The sequence below is a fragment of the Monodelphis domestica genome, chromosome 4 (genome assembly GCF_027887165.1).
Source record: "Monodelphis domestica isolate mMonDom1 chromosome 4, mMonDom1.pri, whole genome shotgun sequence".
NCBI lineage: Eukaryota > Metazoa > Chordata > Mammalia > Didelphimorphia > Didelphidae > Monodelphis > Monodelphis domestica.
Window position 1 is genome coordinate 121122538 of NC_077230.1, and position 18262 is coordinate 121140799.

The 18262-nt window shown below is 39.8% G+C and overlaps 1 protein-coding gene across 2 annotated transcripts in view; it reads right to left on the reverse strand.

The window, feature by feature from the left end:
• Positions 1 to 489: 489 nt before the first annotated feature.
• The window catches only part of EPB41L5 (erythrocyte membrane protein band 4.1 like 5), a 142539-nt gene continuing 124766 nt past the window's right edge, over positions 490 to 18262 (reverse strand). For both annotated transcript variants that reach the window (XM_016433586.2, XM_007494052.3), the window contains exons 22-25: positions 17447 to 17521; positions 13632 to 13673; positions 13105 to 13232; positions 490 to 11004 (exon numbers count right to left, since the gene is read on the reverse strand). In XM_016433586.2, coding sequence (XP_016289072.1) covers positions 10935 to 11004; positions 13105 to 13232; positions 13632 to 13673; positions 17447 to 17521 — 315 coding nt within the window. In that variant the 3' untranslated portion in view covers positions 490 to 10934. The remainder of the gene's footprint in view (positions 11005 to 13104; positions 13233 to 13631; positions 13674 to 17446; positions 17522 to 18262) is intronic.

The window sequence follows — 18262 nt, forward strand, 5'->3', positions numbered from 1 at the left end:
CAACAGTAGGCCTTTTTTTCTAGTCAGCTTCAAGACTTACTGGCATTTCTAATGACTTTCTAAAGGGATGTTATGATGATAGTATATATTTATGTATTATATAATATATCCTACTCGTCCTCTCCCCACTCAGGGGTCTCATATGAAATAATTCAGAGGGCTCAATTCTTCTTGCTTTCCTTATGATGCAGGAGAGGAATAAAATTAGCACAGCAGGTCAGAAGCTTAAGTGAGGGTGTAGACGTTACCAAGGAAGAGTGGTAGCCATTTGTGGCTACTGGAATGGCACTGGGATAGGCTACACCATTCCACGGGGAGTAACAAATCTCTTTCCTCTGGGATATGATGGATATCCCAGAGATATAGGTCAAGAAAACAGCCTTGGCTTCCATGAAATATCATGTACCTGATAAAAACTAGTAAAGACGATTTTGCTATTTCTGATCACCCTTACCTTGTTCATCAGAAAAGCCTCAACAGACTTGAAAATGGATCTGAAAGAAGTTTCATTTAATTAGTCAGCATACATGTTAGAAAATCCTAGTGTAAACATTTCATAAAAGATTTATTTTGGAGTGCAGTCACAAATTATAGCTCTTGTTCCAGTGTACAAATACATCTCAGTGTTTCTAATACAGATCACAGAGAAATTCTACTTGTGGTAAATACAAAGTGAAGGGTGCACTTGAGATTTAAAAAACAATAAATTACACTTTGAGAGCTATTACAAACTTTACACATATAAAAAGTAAACATAAAGTAGTAAGTTTTTATAACAGTCTAATACATCGAGCTGAAGATTTAAAAAAAGACAAGGAGTAAGTCAATCTGGGAAAATCCGGTTATGACAGTAATTCAGACAAAAAGAAAACAACAAGGAACATGAAATAGGATTCATAAACTGTTCTCTTTTCTTGAGGCTTCCACTACTGAGGACACTGGAGAGGAAATTCCACTCTGCTCTATATCTATATGGCAATTTAAAAGTTCTGCCACTCACACAAAGTTTCTCAGGAGGCAACCAGTCAGGATTTTGTAGGGATGGAAGAGTCAGGGTTGGAACACAACTCCCATCATGCAAGAACCAGTGTTTCAAATTACAGAAAAGGATAAGGAGAAGGGGAAGGTTGCTCTAATAAATAAATGGGTATCCTTCCACCTGGGGAGATCTAGATTCCCAGCATCTCAAAAGACCTAGGAAAGGCTGAACAAGGGGCAATCAGACCAACAGGAAGTAAAAAAAATTTAAAGCTTGAAGAGAATTTGAATATCATTAAATCTTATTCCTTTATTTTACAGATAAGGAAACTGAGGTCCAACTATTTGGTGGCAGAGTTCTGACCATAATGCAAGGCTCTTGACACCAATTCTAGTGATCTTTGCATTGTATCACACTGACATTTCATTCAAGAGCAGCTCCCCCCAATCCATGGAAAATGGTATCTTAATAGTTTTGCTCTGAGAAGATTTTTGCTTATACACATTAGAGTTTTTTATCTGTCAAAGTGAGATCCAACAACATGCTCCTTCATAGCAAGACCTTGGGGTGACATCAAGATTATTGATAGGGATACAGGCCCAAAGTCAGACTGAGAAATACATGGGACAAGAACTTTGAATGCAAGGAGCAGCTTTAGTATTTTTTTTCCTTTCTACTTGATTTTTCACCCAATAATTAGGCCATATGAAAAGATTAAGGATTAGGGTAAGGATAGAGATGCCATCCCAAAAGAAAAATATTATAGAAATCAGTCCTGCACACCCCCCAAAAAAGTAGTTCTTTATAACCTACAACTTTAGAAAAGGACCTGAGGGAATTTAAAACAAGTTCAAAAAGCAATGCATGGAGCTATCTAACCAATTGTTTGTGTTCTCAATAAGATGGTATAAAAATATTGTGTCCTTTGTTTATGAAGGTTAAACTAGTTGCTGCCCCCCACCCCGCCCAATGCTAAGGCATGTTTTAAGATGGGGAGCACAGCATACATGACAAAAACCTATAAATCTCATTTTAAAGCACTCATTTCAACTTTCTCCCTTTATTCCAGTCATTAAATAGATTGATAGTCAAGATACCACTCTATGACTCAACAGCCAGTCAAGCCATATACTAGATGCTGTACAAATACAAACTACAAAAGAATCAACAAGGGAGTTACAGCAGAAATAAAGATGATGACTGAATTAGAAATTATAAGAACTTTAGGGAAAAGTGACTATCTTACAGCTTATGATCAGGGAGAAAAAACTCACCATAGTCTGATAGATACCTAAGAGCAGGACTTAACCTTTTTTGGATAAGGGACCCTTTTGGTAGTCTAGTCAAACCTATGGACTCTTTCTCAGAATGTCTTTAAAAGTCCAGAATTACAAAGGAAACTAATTATACTGAAATGTAGGTATGAAAATATTTTTTTAAAGTTCATGGACTGCAATCTTTTTTCCTTGCCACCCCCCTTCCCCCACCAAGTTAAAACACTTGTCTTAGATTTTGGGAAAGGGATCAAAGAAAGCACCAGTTCTCCAGAAGAAATCTACCTAAATAGGATAAGAAGCTTTCATGAATGAAATTCTAACTGTGATTGTGAAGAAGAACAAAAGGAGGAGCTGTCTAAGGAGACCAACATGGAAGCATAAGAAACTCTTGTACCAATTTAGATGGTAAAAAGGCAGTTAAAATTTCTTTTCAAATATCAAATTTGTTTAATGGAATGTTATTGTGCTCTAAGAACCAATTAGAGGATGGATTCAGAGAACCCTGAGAAGATTTGTATCAAATGATGCTGATACAAAGTGTAGCAAACAAAACCAGGAGAACAATTTATATGATGACAAAAATAGAAAGACAGACAACTTTTTAAGGATTTCAGATCTCTTAACAATGTAATGATCAATCCTATCTCTATCTCCTAGCAGAGGTGCAGAATGAGACATGTTTTCAGAAACATCAATGTGTGAATTTGATTCACCTGACTACAATTAATTGGTTACACAGAATGGATTTAAACATTTTTTTTAACTGTGAACTTGTACAGCATATGAACATGATCATTTCCCTGTATGAAGAATAAAAAAGAGAATGCATACAAACCCACAAATGTCAATTATGTACAGCTTAAAAATTTGTAAGTATATAATTAACATAGTAATTATGATGCTATCCCGCTTAACTATTTTTGAACTATCTTCCTCTTTCTTCTGTAGCTGTTTCATTGACTTTTTTCCCTTTTGCCTATTACAATACACCTATTTTTTAAAAACCTTACCTTCCATGTTGGAATCAATACTATGTATTGGTTCCAAGTCAGAAAAGGGCAAGGCTAGGCAATGGAGGTTAAATGACTTGCCCAGGGTCACACAGCTGGGAAGTGTCGGAGGTCATATTTGAACCCAGGACCTTCTGTCTCTAGCTCTGTTTCTCAATCTACTGAGCCACCCAGCTGCCCCTACAATCCACTTCTTGTATAGGTCTTCCCTCTCCCAAACAAAAAGAACTAAATGCCTTCCTTATGAAAGGGAACAGAGGTTGGGGTGGGCCTAGGGATGGGGGTTAGTTAATAGTGATGCAGAAAAGAAAAGATCATCAGCACATTAAAATACATAGAGAAGAACAGGAATTTTGGGAGATACTGACAAGCAGTATTGGTACAATTACATTAAACTAAATATATCCTTTTGAAAAGAAGCCTGTATGTAATAGATTCAGTTTCACATATGGTCTTTTTATTTTCCTTATATATAGAAATGTTTACATCAAGTTCATAAAAAAGAAAAGACATGGAAGGCAGCACTGAGGGCAAATACAAGAATGACTACAAGAGTAGCAAGGTCCTAAAAAAAGTTAGCAGCAGCACAAGGTTCAGAGTGACCCAGGGCTGACAAAGAATGTCAAGGTTTTTTTAAAGGATCAATGGGTCAATAATAGATGAAAAAAGAAGAGTGAACCATTTAAGTCTTTTTTCCTAAAAGGAGAAAGATCGTTTGGTAGCAAAGGATAAAATACTTAGCAGGATAGTGGAACACCCAGATAAGTGATACCAGTAAGAGTACCCAGTAAGAGTACACCCAGCTGTCCTCAATGACTTTGGGAAACAAGCCCAAAAGGAATCACTTCTCAGGGATACATATGATTGCAGCCAACTGAAAACTGGCAGCTGTGATTACTGAGATACTCTCAAGTGATCTCTGGAACATTGTGAATGGGTAAGGCACCAAGATAGGATGTGGACAATTATCTTATGTTTCAATAAAGGGTAGAATCTTCAAATTTCAAATTGGACTGTAAATATGATTTTGATTCTTAGCAAAATTCTTGAATGTGTTATAAAAAAAGGGAGGTTTTCTAAACATTTTAAAGGGCAGGCAGTACTAGGAAAGAAGGGAGGGAAGGAAAGGGAAGGGAGAAAGGGAGGGGGGAAGGGACAGACAAAGGAAGGGGAGGAGAGAGGGAAGGGAAGGAGGGAAGAACACCCACAAACAGGTAGGCACTATTGTTATGTCCATTTTAAAGCTGAGGAAATTGAGGCAGATAGAGGTTAAGTGACCTGCCCAAGGTCATACATCTAGTAATTGAAGCTGAATTTAAACCTAAGTCTTCCTGACTCCAGCCCCAGCATTCTATCTATTGCACTAGCTAGCTGCCTCTAACTTCAAGAAACAAGTCATACTTCTGACAAAGAATGCTCTCCACCTCCAGAAAAAAGGACTGTTGGAGTCAAATGCAGATCAAAGCATACAATTTTTCACTTCAGCTTATTTGTTTTTCTTTGGGGAATTTTGATTTTATATGTGTACTCTTTTACAATAATGACCAATATGGAAGTAAATTTTGCATGAAAACATGAAAAAATATAATTGAGATCAAATTGCTTACCATCTCTGAGAGGGGAAGGAAGGGAAAGAGGGAGACAATTTTGATCTTACAATTTCAGAAAATCTATATTGAAAATTGTTGTTGCATGTATTTGTGAAAATACAATATATGTACTGAGAGAGAAAAAGAAATAGGTCATATCAGACAAGTCTCATTTTCTTTCTTAATAAGGATATTAAGAGGAAAATTTTATGAATAATCTCAATTTCATAAAAACCATTTATCTAAGTACCTCATCCTGAGCTGATGAACAAAATGGAGAAATGTGGTCCAGATGATAGCATAGTAAATTCAGAAATGGTTGAGCAAGGAATTGTAAGGAATTACTTGATGCCAACTTTGAGGTCTCAGCAATCTGTCCTTGAACCTATGTTGCTTAACATTCTTATCAATGACTTACATGGTAGGTATATCAAATCAGCCAATATGTACTTATCAAATGTGCAGGTGACACAGCTAGGAGAATAGTTAGTACACTGGATGACAGAATTCCAAAAATTCTGTAGAACGTTTAGAACAATGGGCCAATTCTATTTGTAAAAGGGAATTTAAAAGAGATAAATGTAAAATTCTAACTTGAAACTATTGGCTTTTTTAAAAAGTATACAATGAATTAACATAGTAATTATGATACTATCTTGTTTGAGTTTGTTTCTGACCTTCTATTTCTTTTTCTGTATTTAAGTGTTTCATTAACTTTTTATCCTTTGTCCTAACTATTATAATCCCCATCCCTGTATAATTCTTCCATGTCCTAAACAAAAGAAACAAAATGTCTTCCCTAGGAGAGAAAACAGAGGAAATGGACATAGTGATAATGCAAAAAAGAAAAGATCAATTAAACACTAAAATATATAGGTCTCAAAAGAAAATGTATGAAGTATAGAAGTGTTTATAGGGAAAAAATCTTCATATTTTAGGAGATTATGTGTTTTCTACAATTCAATAGTAGAGTGCATAAAGCTGCTTTTTTCAAAAGTCCAGGTTTTTAAGAAGCATAGTGCAACACTTATCAGACTGGCTAAGTTCCCCAAAAAGGAAAATGGCAAATGTTGGAGGGGATGTGGAAAAACTGAGACACTATTATACTGTTGGTGGAGCTGTGAACTGATATAATCACTCTGGAGAGCAATTTGGAACCAGGCCCAAAAGGCCATCAAACTGTGCATATCCTTTGACCCAGCAATACCACTATTAAGTCTGTATCCCAAAGGGATCAAAGATAGGAGGAAAGGGTCTACTTGTACAAAAATACTTATAGTAGCTCTTTTTGTAGAAAAGAATTATAACTGAGGAGATACCCATCAATTGGAGAATGGTTGAACAAATTACAATGTAATGTGCTGAAATACTGTTGAGTTATAAGAAATGATGACAGGGATAGTTTCAGAAAAACCTGGGAAGATTTATATGAACTGATGCAAAGTGAAGTGAGCAGAGGCAGAAGAACAATGTACACAGTACAAAAGTAATGAACTCATGAAGAAACATGTTGTCCCCCATGGACTCAGAGTACAGATTGAAGCTTACTTTTTTCTCTTTCTTTCTTTTTTGGATATGGCCCATGTGGGAATTTGTTTTATGTGAGTATAAATATTTATAGTAGGTTTTGTTTTTCTTGCCTTCTCAATGGATAGAGGATTGAGAAGGAAGGTGGGAGAGAATCTGAAACTGGAAATAAACTGAGTTTTAAAAAAAGAAGTTAGATACAATGATGTCGCTTTAAAAAAAAATAGAAGTACCAGAGCAAGGAAGATCAGAGTCCCACTATGTTGTGTCAAACTATAAATGGGTTGTGTTAAGTTCTAGGTAACATATTTTTTTTAGGACTTGCCACACTGATAAGATGAAGCAGACCCTGAAAGATATCAAAATAATGAGAGGAGGGGAGACAAAGAATCAGTTGAAGAAACTATGGATGTTCACTATAGAAAACAGAAAATTTAGAAGAGACAATTAATAAAGATCTTTCAAATGGAAAAAAAAAAAGAAAGAGTATTAGTCCTAGACAGGCAGATTCCAGTTTGATGAAAGAAAAAATATTAGAGCTATCCAAAATGAATTGGGATGTCTTGGGAAGCAGGTGAATTCCTCTTATTGAAAGGTCTTTGAGCAGAGGCTAGATGACCACTTGTTGAAATTATTTTCAAAGGGATTCTTATTCAAGCATGAGTTGGAGTAGATAGCTTAGAAAACAGTATGATACAACAGAATGAACACTGGATTTGAAGTCAGAGGATATGGTTCTAAAGTATATTGTCATGGTCCTTATTTTTGTGTGACCTTTAACACCACATGTGATCTTGGCAAATACCTTATCCTCTGTGAACTGTAGCTTTCTCATCTGTAAAATGAGGGAGAATTATACTATCTGGCCTCTGAAATCCCTTCTAATTCATGTGTGAAATTCTGGACATTCTTTTGCAAGGGATTCTTCAGGAACAATCTGAAATAACAAACTGGGGAGAAAGAGGTAGTTTTCCTCAAATTATACAGGTTATTCTACATTTTAGATTCTTGCAAATGTGTTAAGATGTACACATATTATTATCTTTGTATCTAATGGGTTAATAAGCAAAAAGCAAAAGCCAGATCTGCCTGTTGGCATCTGGAAATGACATAACCAGGGTAGAGAATCTTATGGCTGAAGCAGCTTGTCTGCCATTTTTGCCTACCTCAGCCTATTATCTCTGCTGTAAATTACATCCAAGTGTTCTTCCAACTCAAGAATCTGAACAGCTTTCTAAAATATGATGATCAAACAAACTATTTCCCCAGCTCTTCTCTTCCTCTGAATATGAAAACATGCTCTAATTACTCAAATTAATTAAAAGCTTCTGTATGGGGTTTTCATCTTGCTACTGAAAAGTTAATCAGTTATTTTGGATTGATACTTGGATATGATGAAAAGATTTTGGAGGTAAACCTAGTACCCCGACAAGAAATCAAGCTATGTGTTTAAAAATGTTACTAGCCTATTTTCACTTGCAAATATTCTGCTCTTCGTGCCATTTTTTCTACAATCTTAAAATTCTAGATAGAACCTTCAGTTACAAAATAAGTGTCCTTTCTTCCTCTCCATATACAATACATAGTGCCCATTTATCATATCTAAAAGACACTGACTTTTCTCCTTCCCAGTCTCTTCTGTTAATATATGACCAGCCACAGAATTCACATCCAAAAGAGCTAGAGGTACAAGGAGAAGCTATTCAAAGTACGCACACATTAAGAGGGAAAGGATGCCAAACGTTTTGGTGGCAGTTGAAATCTTGTTCCCTGCCTAACAGTTCCCATAAATATTAAGTGCCTGCTATATGCAAGGCATTATAAACTCAACTGCCTGGTCTAATGCTTACTAGTGAATGCTATCTCCATATTTAAGTATTGTGCAATGAGATGCAAAATCTTAAAGACACCATTGTTAAATCTCTCAACTGGAATTCAAATAAATTTTCAAATAAATCTTTTAAAAGGCCCTATCTTGGCCAAATAGGAATTTGAGAAAATGAAAATGCAAGGGTGAGATGATTTTTTCCCCAGCTATCCTGCACCTGTGTTTTAATAGGCCCTAGGTAATACGCTATTCTAGTAAGATCAATATGTGGGTCGTAATATGTATATTATAGATATATGTATAACTTTTTGTGTGACCTAAGAACAAGTCATATCAGCTCTCTGACTTTAGTTTCTTAATCTGTAAACTATAAGGACTGGACAAGATGAGCTCTAAGGTCCCTGCCAGCTGGATTGTTCTATGATTGCTGGAAAGAAAATGTAGTCTGCTTCACACATCTCAAGAACTTTAAAAGCTCAGTGGTCTGTGCCCAAACTGAATGTTCTGGTGCTTCCGGGATTAATCCCAATACCACTGAGAATGGGAGTGTTTTGCCCAATTCAACCTACCAGAGGCTAAACCCCAGATTCCAGGTGTGGCACCCGCTTGGGGGAACCCTCTAGAGCAGTGGTTCTGAACCTCTCTAATGCCGTGACCCCGCAATACAGTTCCTCGTGTTGCGGTGACCCCAAATAAAAACATTATTTTGGTGGCTACTTCAAAACTGTCATTTTGCTCCAGTTATGATTCGGAATGTCAATACCTGATACGCATTATGTATTCTCATTGCTACAAACGGAGAGGTTGAGAACGCTGCTCTAAGCAAACCTGACAGCAGGGAGCAGATCTTTCCTTAAGCCATGGTGGTTCCCCCAGCAAAGCCACAGACGAGTCTTTCGAGGTCACTTACAGAGCAGTGGTAAGGAGAAGTGGTCCATGGGAAGTGTCACGTTTCCCCCAAACAAAGGCAGTATGCGGTACAGGAAGGGGTTTAACCACTAACGCAGCTGAAAACAGCTCCCATCCTGCCAGACGCGGCCCTCTGTTTACCAGGCGCACGCCGGTGGAAGAACAGGCATTTGAAGCCAAAGCCTTTGATGTTCCGGGGGGCTGAACGGTCCAAGCGTTGGACAGTCCCAAAGATGGGCATCGCGGAGAATATTTTCGCGCAGCAGCTGAAAAGAAGCTTCTAGTGATAGATCCCAGGATCCACAATGACCCCAAATTTCAGAGAGCTGGCCACGGTTTCACTAAGATTTTCAAGTCCTTCCTCCCCATGTCCTGGCTCAGCCGGTGCCCGGGATTATCCTGGGAAGGCTGAGAGGGTCTTTGTTTTCCAAGTGAGCAGGCCCTCCAGGCCCAGGCCGGACTCATCCATCCTCTTAGGAAACCTATCCTGGGTGCAGTTAGGCATGGAGAAGTAGGTTTTCGTCTCGAGACTGCTCTGCACAATGACTGGGAATGCCAAGAAACCTCAGGGAAGCTATTGATAAATGCCACATTTCTCACTGCAATGTCAGTTCCTTCCTGGACCAGCAGTTTTTTCTAGATAGGCTTTGGGAGATGGCAGGTGCTCCAACAAGGACTCGGTGGACAAACTCTGTTTGCATTCAGCTCATTCTAAAAGGGAACCTAAACCCAAAAGGGCATCGGTGACTCGTGGCATAATCGTCCCCCTGGAGAGGCAGCCCGCGTCTCCTTATTTCCCTGAGTTTGAGACAGCCAGAGCTCCCGGGGAGACTCCCACAGCAACCCCTGCAGGTAACGTGATCAGAAGTCAATGGTTCTGGTCCCTGTCCCTGTCCTGTGGCTTCAGGGTCGGTCTGGGGCCCCTCCAACATCGGCCCGCCTCTAGAGCAGCCACCACGGACCACACTAGTCTCCAAGGGAACTCGGTGACAAGACCACAGCGGCGGGTGGGTCAGGCGGGAGTGCACGCCTGCCAGGACTTCCAGTGGCTCCTTTTATCCGAGCTCTGGTCAGAAGGATAAGCGCCCCTGAAGCAACATCCACAGGTACAAGAACTGCCTGGACCGGCTCTCCTGATAGACGCTGGCCAGCTCAGCGCCGCTAGTGCTTGTTCCACGGGCGTGTTGGCTCCCCCCCCCTCCCCCCCCCCCCCCCCGAGTTAGGATGCGGGAAACAAGCCAGTCAGTGATTGGGGTGGCTTTCCACAATTTTCCTCGCGCCTTTCCTAGTTGCATACTAGGCGTCCTGGCCTGCCTGGCTACACTACAGGCCCAGGTCCCTCGCCCAGCGCCCTCCCGTTTCCGGCTATTTCCTAGGAAACGTCAATGGCTCTCAAGAACATCAAGATTAAAAGCAAGCTTGAAAGGAAAAGAAAGAAGGAAGGAAAGGAGAAGGGAGTGAGACTCGGTTTGTACCATAAAGCCCCGCTGGGCTCCGGGACGCCATGACTGGGCACAGCCGCCAGATGGCGCCAGAGCCCTCCCGTCTCCAGCCACAGGCCCAGCATCCTGGCCTGGGGACATGGAGACTCTCCCGGGAAAGGGCAGAAGTCACGTCACGGGAGGAGAGTGGGTGGGCCGACGTGGGTGACAGTGCTGGTGGGTGGGGAACTTTTGCTTTCTTGCGGAGAAGGGGAGTCAGAAGGGCGTTTTATGAGTCTGTGATGGGAAGCGGAGCGCTGAGCACATCGACAGCCCCGGGCGGTTCTAGGACGGACTTCCGGGCAGGGCTGCGGGCATCTCCGTGGGGGGCCTCTCACAGCTCCGTAGTGAGCAGACATTTTCGCTGCTTCCTCAAGGCTTCCTCAGCCAGGCCCGGGACAGAGCTGCAAACCAAGAAGAAGGCTGTGAGGATGAGGAGAAGACTCGGCAGAGAAGAGGGAGGAGCCCCTCTTTAAAGACTCCTTCCACCCTTTGTTCAAGCGTACTCGCCTTTGGTGAGTGTGGCGGGAGCAACAACGTTTTCCACATCAAGTACATTTCCCAGATAACACAATTAAGTCACAACATCAATTTCCCCCAAACGCTGATGAAGGTGCTTTCTTGAACATGTTATACCCAACCTCAGGGACACCAATGCAGACGTGCCCTTGTGCAGAATCCCGTGATTTCCCCAGGAGGACGGCAATGGGTCGCAGGTAGCTTCATATATTTTAAAAACACATTTCTGTGGCCCGGGGTTCCCGCTTCCAGTGGCACTCCTGCGCTCACTAGTTTGTTGCTGCTAATCTATTGTGAGCCTGAAAATCAGACTGCCAAGCTAGTTAGATACTTGTATAAAAAGTAAGAGACTTAAAAAAACCTCAGGATGTGGTCAATAGCCGATGGGCACCGTGCTGGAGCTTATTTCTCTCTTAGGGCTGCTCAGAACTCATTCTGGGGAAACTTGCAGATTCCCAGCCCCAATCTAGATGACTGAAGGTGCTGGACAACATCATGGACTGGATTTCTTTCATTTCCTAACTCAGGGCTCAGCTCATTACTGTTATTGCCTTTAATAGTTTTTCCAAGGACTACATCCAGAAGAGATGGAAAAATTCCATCCTGGGAGCTCCATTTACCTCCAGTCCTCCTGGACAGTATCCTGACACACAACTGAGCCTTGCAGCAGAATTCTGCAAAGGGGCATATATGAATTTACAAGAAATTTATTAAAGGGGGTGGGGAGTATCTAAATGACTCAGTGGATGGAGAGCCAGGCCTAGAGATGGGAGGTCCTGGGTTCAAATAGAACCTCAGACATTTCCTAGCTGTGTGACCCTGGACAAGTCACTGAACCCCCATTGCCTAGTCCTTAACACTCTTCTTCCTTAGAACCAATACACAGTACTGATTCTAAGATGTAAAGTAAGGGTTTAAAAAAAAAAAGAAATTTAGGATAGGCCAGTGTTAACTTGTGCTTAGACAGACTGAAGATTATTGACAAAAATAAAATCAAAGTATTATTGGTTTCTCTCAAGATGGTCATTTGCTGAAAGAATTAACGAAGTGCTTTCTCACACTGACCAAAATTCTCTATACTAGATGCAGAAATCTGAGGGAAGTAGGCATGTAGAGTCAAGAGAAGTGAAAAGTGAAGGCCATCAAGACCAGAGATCAAAATAGGAGTGGTTAACGTGCCAATAAAGGCTAAGAACAAGGGCCTCAAATACCAAAAGCCATTTTAAGTGTAGTTCCTATCTATGCCAGGGACCAGGACTGGGCAATATCAGCCTTAGAGTCCTCATTGTAGTGCTGTCTTTACTCAGCCTGACAGTCCTTCCTTCTCTGATGCTCAAATATCCTATATTGCCCCTTCACACACATCCCAGCCCACCCCCAGCCTATCAAGGGGCAGAAGGAAGGCGGATCAGCGATTCCTGCCGTCCCCAGGAGCCGCAGACTTAGCCTTGCCCCTGGCTCCATGCCCCATTTCTGAGGAGGTGTACCATGCCCATCCTCAGTCCAGTGCTGACCCTCGGATAGCTCAGTCTGCCCCATGCCACTCGGACACCCGAGGGGACCATCTGACCCGCCATTGCCCCAAATCCTCCAAGTCTTGCCATCTGCTCGGCTACTTACTCCCTGGACTCCCTATCCTATGAACTGAACATAAACACGGATTCCCAGTTATGCGTCTCCTCCCATTAGAATGCGAGGTCCTAGAGAGCACGCAATCGTGTATCCCCAGCATTCGGCACACAGCAGGTGATGTGTAATTGCTTCTGTTTCATCACTTCCAATAGCTGTACGTAAAAACTGCACATGTGTTTCAAGTCAAGGCGCCCTCCATCAAGTATAAGCTTTAGTAAGAAATCATTGATAGCACCTGACCCAGAGAGGCAAGCCGCTAAGTGTGAATGGAAAACTAACGGCCAGCTGCACTCCCTGGTACTCCCTCCCATTCTGAACAGTCCCCTATGAAGAGCCATAGGAAAAGGTCTCACGTGGTCACAGCATCCACGAGGAAGGGCCCTGGCTGAGACACCAAGGAGAGCCCCTCTGGGTCACCACATTCCTCTTTCCTTGCTGGAGTCACTTCATTCCCTGAGATTCCATTGGAAAGGGTCCTGGTCTTTGGAGAAAATACAACAAACGAAAAACTGGCATCAAAACGGCCCCTGGTAAGAAGTACTTGTCTACATGGTCGTCGGTCACCGTCAACGTGATCCTTGAGAAGAAGTGTGAGGGTGAAAATCTAAGAGATATTTTAATAATTAGTTTTGCCTAGAGGGCAAAGTCCCTTCAATGATGATACTTATCTTAAATTTGGCATTCTAATCTGCTACCTCAGAGATATTTTTGTGGATTCCTCCCAACACTTCTGCATAGTTACAGCACATGGAAATGTTAAAAAACCAAAAACTAACCCAGGTCACCTAAATCATTATGAAATTTTGGTCACAATATTTAAGATTTTTAAGACATCCTGTAAGCTTTTCCAGCACCCATATTACAAGTATTAACAACTCACTGGTACAATCCACCGAGGTGTAACTGAGGATAAGGAAGACACCTAAAAGAATAGAAGGAAAACATTTTTTACTAAGGCACTGAAATATTTTTTTATTATTAAATGAATAATATAATAGGAAAAAATCCTTAAAGTTAATAATCAAGTTTTTAAGGGAATGTTCCAAGGACAGAATGAAATCCAAGATCCCTTCCCATAACAAATAGCCCACAATGCATGTGACATTGCCAGAACTGTAACAGTTCCTGGTCTTTTACTGGCATAACATAGGATTTCTACTACTCTACAAAGACTACAATCTATTAATTTTCCTGGTATACAGCATAAGATTTTCCTTTCTATGATTTTAGCCTATTATAATTAATTATAGTCTCCTCAATAGAAGTCAGAACAAGAACGTTAGACAAATACATATAAATGGAGGAGGGGGAAGAAAGGAGAAATCACCTATATGGTTAGTTTTCTAATCATCAATCATGGCTAAGGAAAATTATAAAGACCCTAAATACAAATAACTCCAGTTTCAAAGAAATTTTTCCTGTGTTTGAATTAGAGAATACCATTTCTCCTTACTGCTACTTCAATCTAGTCCTAGAATTGATGTCTGTTTTGTCATCTGGCATCTCTCTTTTGGCCTGGCATTGGAAAACTATACCCATGCTGCTCTTTGTTTCAGTTCTCTAAGTCAAAATGCATTTTATTCATAGAGATTCTACTACTCTCCCACAGGGACCACTTTTTCCAGTCAAACAATTTTATTTGCCATTTGCAAGAAGGTTTTTCTTTCCATACCTCATTAAGTCATGCCATTTTCCTCAAAGTTCCTTCCTCCCACCCCTTACTTATAAAAATCCATCTTTCCTGAGGGCCTAGTTCAAATCCTACTTCATCCATGAAACGTCTTCCAATCATATGACATGAGCTCTCTTTCCTCTGAATTCATTTGTTCTGCCTTTACCATATATTTATTATGGTACTGGGGAGGACACAAGGTATAAATGTTATATTATAAAATATAGATCTTACTGCCTTTTAGGAACTTACAGCCTGGTAGGGTAGACATGAGCCTATGAAGTATAATTTTTTTTTAAAGGTAGTAGATGATAACTGTGTTATGTGGTTTAAGTAAAGTGCTAGAAAAGCCCCCCCCCCCAAAAAAAAGGAGAGAAACCATATCTAGCTGGGTTGTTGAAGGTAGACAGAAGAACTTTTCATCTATACTTCAAATAATGAAGATGATATGATGTTCTTCCTATATGAAGAAGCCATTTCAAAGAAGATATTCCAGATAGTCTTTTTAGTAAGGGTGAGGTATTACACTCAGCCTCACTGCATAATTTACTTTTTTTAATCCTAGGAATTCTCAGATTTTGAGGTGGGCAGAGAAGGTGATCGAGGAAATAAATACTGAATTGAAAAGAGGAAAACAGATTTTATTTACTTTCACCATTAGAAAATATCCCCATTAAGGAATAACTCTGAGTGACCAAATTCATAGGTCAAATCCTCATTCTTGACCTCCCTATTGCACTGACCACCTTTGTTCAAACTTTTTATCTTAAATTATCCTGATTCTCCTTCTAACATCCTTTAAAAAAAAAAAAACCTATATAAAGGAATTTTCCCTTCCGGGTACTGTTTCCTGCCTTCTCATTTTCTCTCAATATTTATGGGTATTCGTTTCCATGACTTCAATAATCATTTTAATATAGTTGGTTCTCAAATCTTCATCTCCAGCCTTGATCTTTCTTTTAATTCTAGATTGTATTTTCAACTACCCGCTAGATAGCTCCACTTGGATGTCCAGCTGCTATTTAAAATTCAACACACTCTAAAACCTCAACTTCCTTTAAAAAATCTGAGGAGTAATTTGGAACTCTAACCAAAGTGCTATAAAACTGTGCATACTCGTTGATCTAATAATACCTCTACACTTCAGTCTTTCCAGCACTCAACTCTGACCCACACAGTGCTGCTAAACAAAATTATGCCTACCTCTGGTCATGTCACTGACCCAAGTCCACATACACATAAGTCTTATAAGTATAAGGACCTCATCTACTGAATGAAGTCTGAACTCCTCAGACCAAGTTTCAAGACTCTCCATACTCTGGGCCCAACCTTTTTGTCTGTCCTTGTTTTTCTATTCTTCCCTTCATTCTGAGCTCTAGCCAGAATGAATTATTGAAAGCACCTTCAACTGTCCCGCTCCTTTCAACTGGAAAATGCCCTTGATTCCCCAGGATTGCTTTTTTTTTTCAATAAAAATGTTTTTCTGCACCATCAAGCACTTTTTTCTCTCTCTCACCTCCCCCCCTACATCCCACTGGAAAAGAAAAATAAAACCTAAATCCTTACAACAAATATGCATTACTGAGCAAAACAAACTCTCATATTGGCCATGTTCAAAAAAATGTATCTCCTTTGGAATATCTAGCCCATGTCTTCTCTGTCAGGATAAGGGCTAGCATTCTTCATTATTAGGCCTCTGAATTGTGGTTGATCACTGCATGAACCAGAGTTCTGAAAGTCTTTTAAAATTGTTAATTTTTTCCAGGCTGCTAAAGCATAAATTGTTCTTCTGGCTTGGCTCTCCCCAGTACTATTTGTTCAGTTCTGTCTAAGCCATTAAGCTTTCCCTAATTCCCCATGCCAGATGAAACCCCTTTCCTCTGAAGTCCCACAGAACACTGGCATTTTGATATTCTTTTTATTATAGTTGTTTTTCAATTATATCTCCCTTTCTAGATCAAAAGCTCTATTAGGACAAGAGTCACATCTTATGCTTTTTAGGAGTCAGTATAGTGTACTACAAATGGTAGGTAATCAATAAATATGTACTGCATTGGCCTGATACTTTGTTTTACCTGTACGGAATATATATTGATTTAGACCTACTATATTAGACATGAAAAATTTTATATAAATATTGACTCTTTTACTTCTGTAACAAATGGCATCACTCTTTTTCTCCACATTAGAAACCATGTCATCTCTTTAGGAAAATAGGATTATTACAAATAATTTATGAAATGGCTTAAGACTTTGTATTGAGAACCTTCCAGTTGACCTCAAATTGATATTGTTCTCAATTAGGAGGGAAAATTTCCTAAGAAATAGGGCTGTCCAAAAGTGGAAAGGGCTGCCACAGAAGGTAATGGGTATCCTTTTCCTAAAGGTCTTCAAGAAGAGGTTTTCCACTAGTTAGGGCTGTCACAGAATTCCTATTTAGGCAGAAGTTGACATCTTTTTCTAACTGTGATTTAGCTTGGTCCAGGGGCTGTGTGTATCTCAAAGCCCACCTTTACCCTGATTTGTCAATATTGCTTCTTTTTTCATAGCACTTACGGTTGAGGACAAAAATAGCTAAATAGTTTTTATCATAACTCCCTTATGAGGTGGCTGACCTATATTACACGTAAGGAATCTGAGTTTCTAAGAGGTTAAGTGGCTGTTCATAGTCACATGACTGGTCAAGTGACAATCGAACTGGCATTCCGAATATAATACTCTTCCCACTATCTTATGAGCCAATGAAGCTCATTACACTCCATCTCATCAGTGCTATGAAGCTTTCTGTAGGCCTTATTTTCTCATCTAGACCATAAGCTACTAGAAGACAGGATGAATATATTAAATTTTTCTTTGTGCTTATAGCACTCTTAAAGAGATGGCTAGACACGACAGTAAGAATAAAATAAAGGTGATTGATTTGACTAGACCTTTTTTCTGATAAAAAAGCTTAAAAGAAGAATGATAGAATTGTTTGTTAAATAGATGTCCCCCTTTGTATGATTATTGTGAACCATAGTTACCGGAGGTACAGCAGCTAAATCAATCAGATTCTCTGTTAGGGATGATAGCAGGGCATCCAATTCATCAGTGGCACTCTATGTAAGACAAAAAAATTATTACAAACAATTTACTTCCTAATTTCCCCCATAATTTATTATTCTGACCCAGGTTGGTTTGGGTTAATCCTACTAAGGAATCCTGGGTTCAAATCTGGCCTCAGACACTTCCCAGCTGTGTGACCCTGGGCAAGTCACTTAACCCTCATTGCCTAGCCCTTACCGCTCTTCTGCCTTGAAACCAATTCCTAGTATTGATTCCAAGAAGAAAGGTAAGGGTTTAAAAAAAAAAAGATGATATATAACTTTTAGTAACTTCTCAACTATAATACTATGCTTAGGGTCTTACCTCTTGGACATTAGAAATTAGGATGGCAGGCAGAAGGTCAGAAAAGATTTCTAAAAGCTATTAGATCAAAATGACACTGTGAATTCTACTGTTTATAAAACTCTACTGGATGTTTATTCCATGAAGCCTCAGGATCTCTCCTTCAGGTACCCACAGAAGATATAACACTATCCTTGAACTCCTTTTCCCTCCACATAGATAAACAGATAGCCCAAGGCCATGGATGAAGTTCAGTTTTTGAGTACCTTCTTTAATTATCTCCACCAAACAGAAAAGTTCCAACTACTTTTTAGTCATTTTGTTAATAACTCTTGTGCTCTAATCATCTTTCATACTATCAGTGAATAGCTCATTTATGTTCTTATGTATACATCTAATCTTGGCACTCCTCAAAAATCTTCAGTGGCTCCAAATTTTCTACAGGTGCTGCA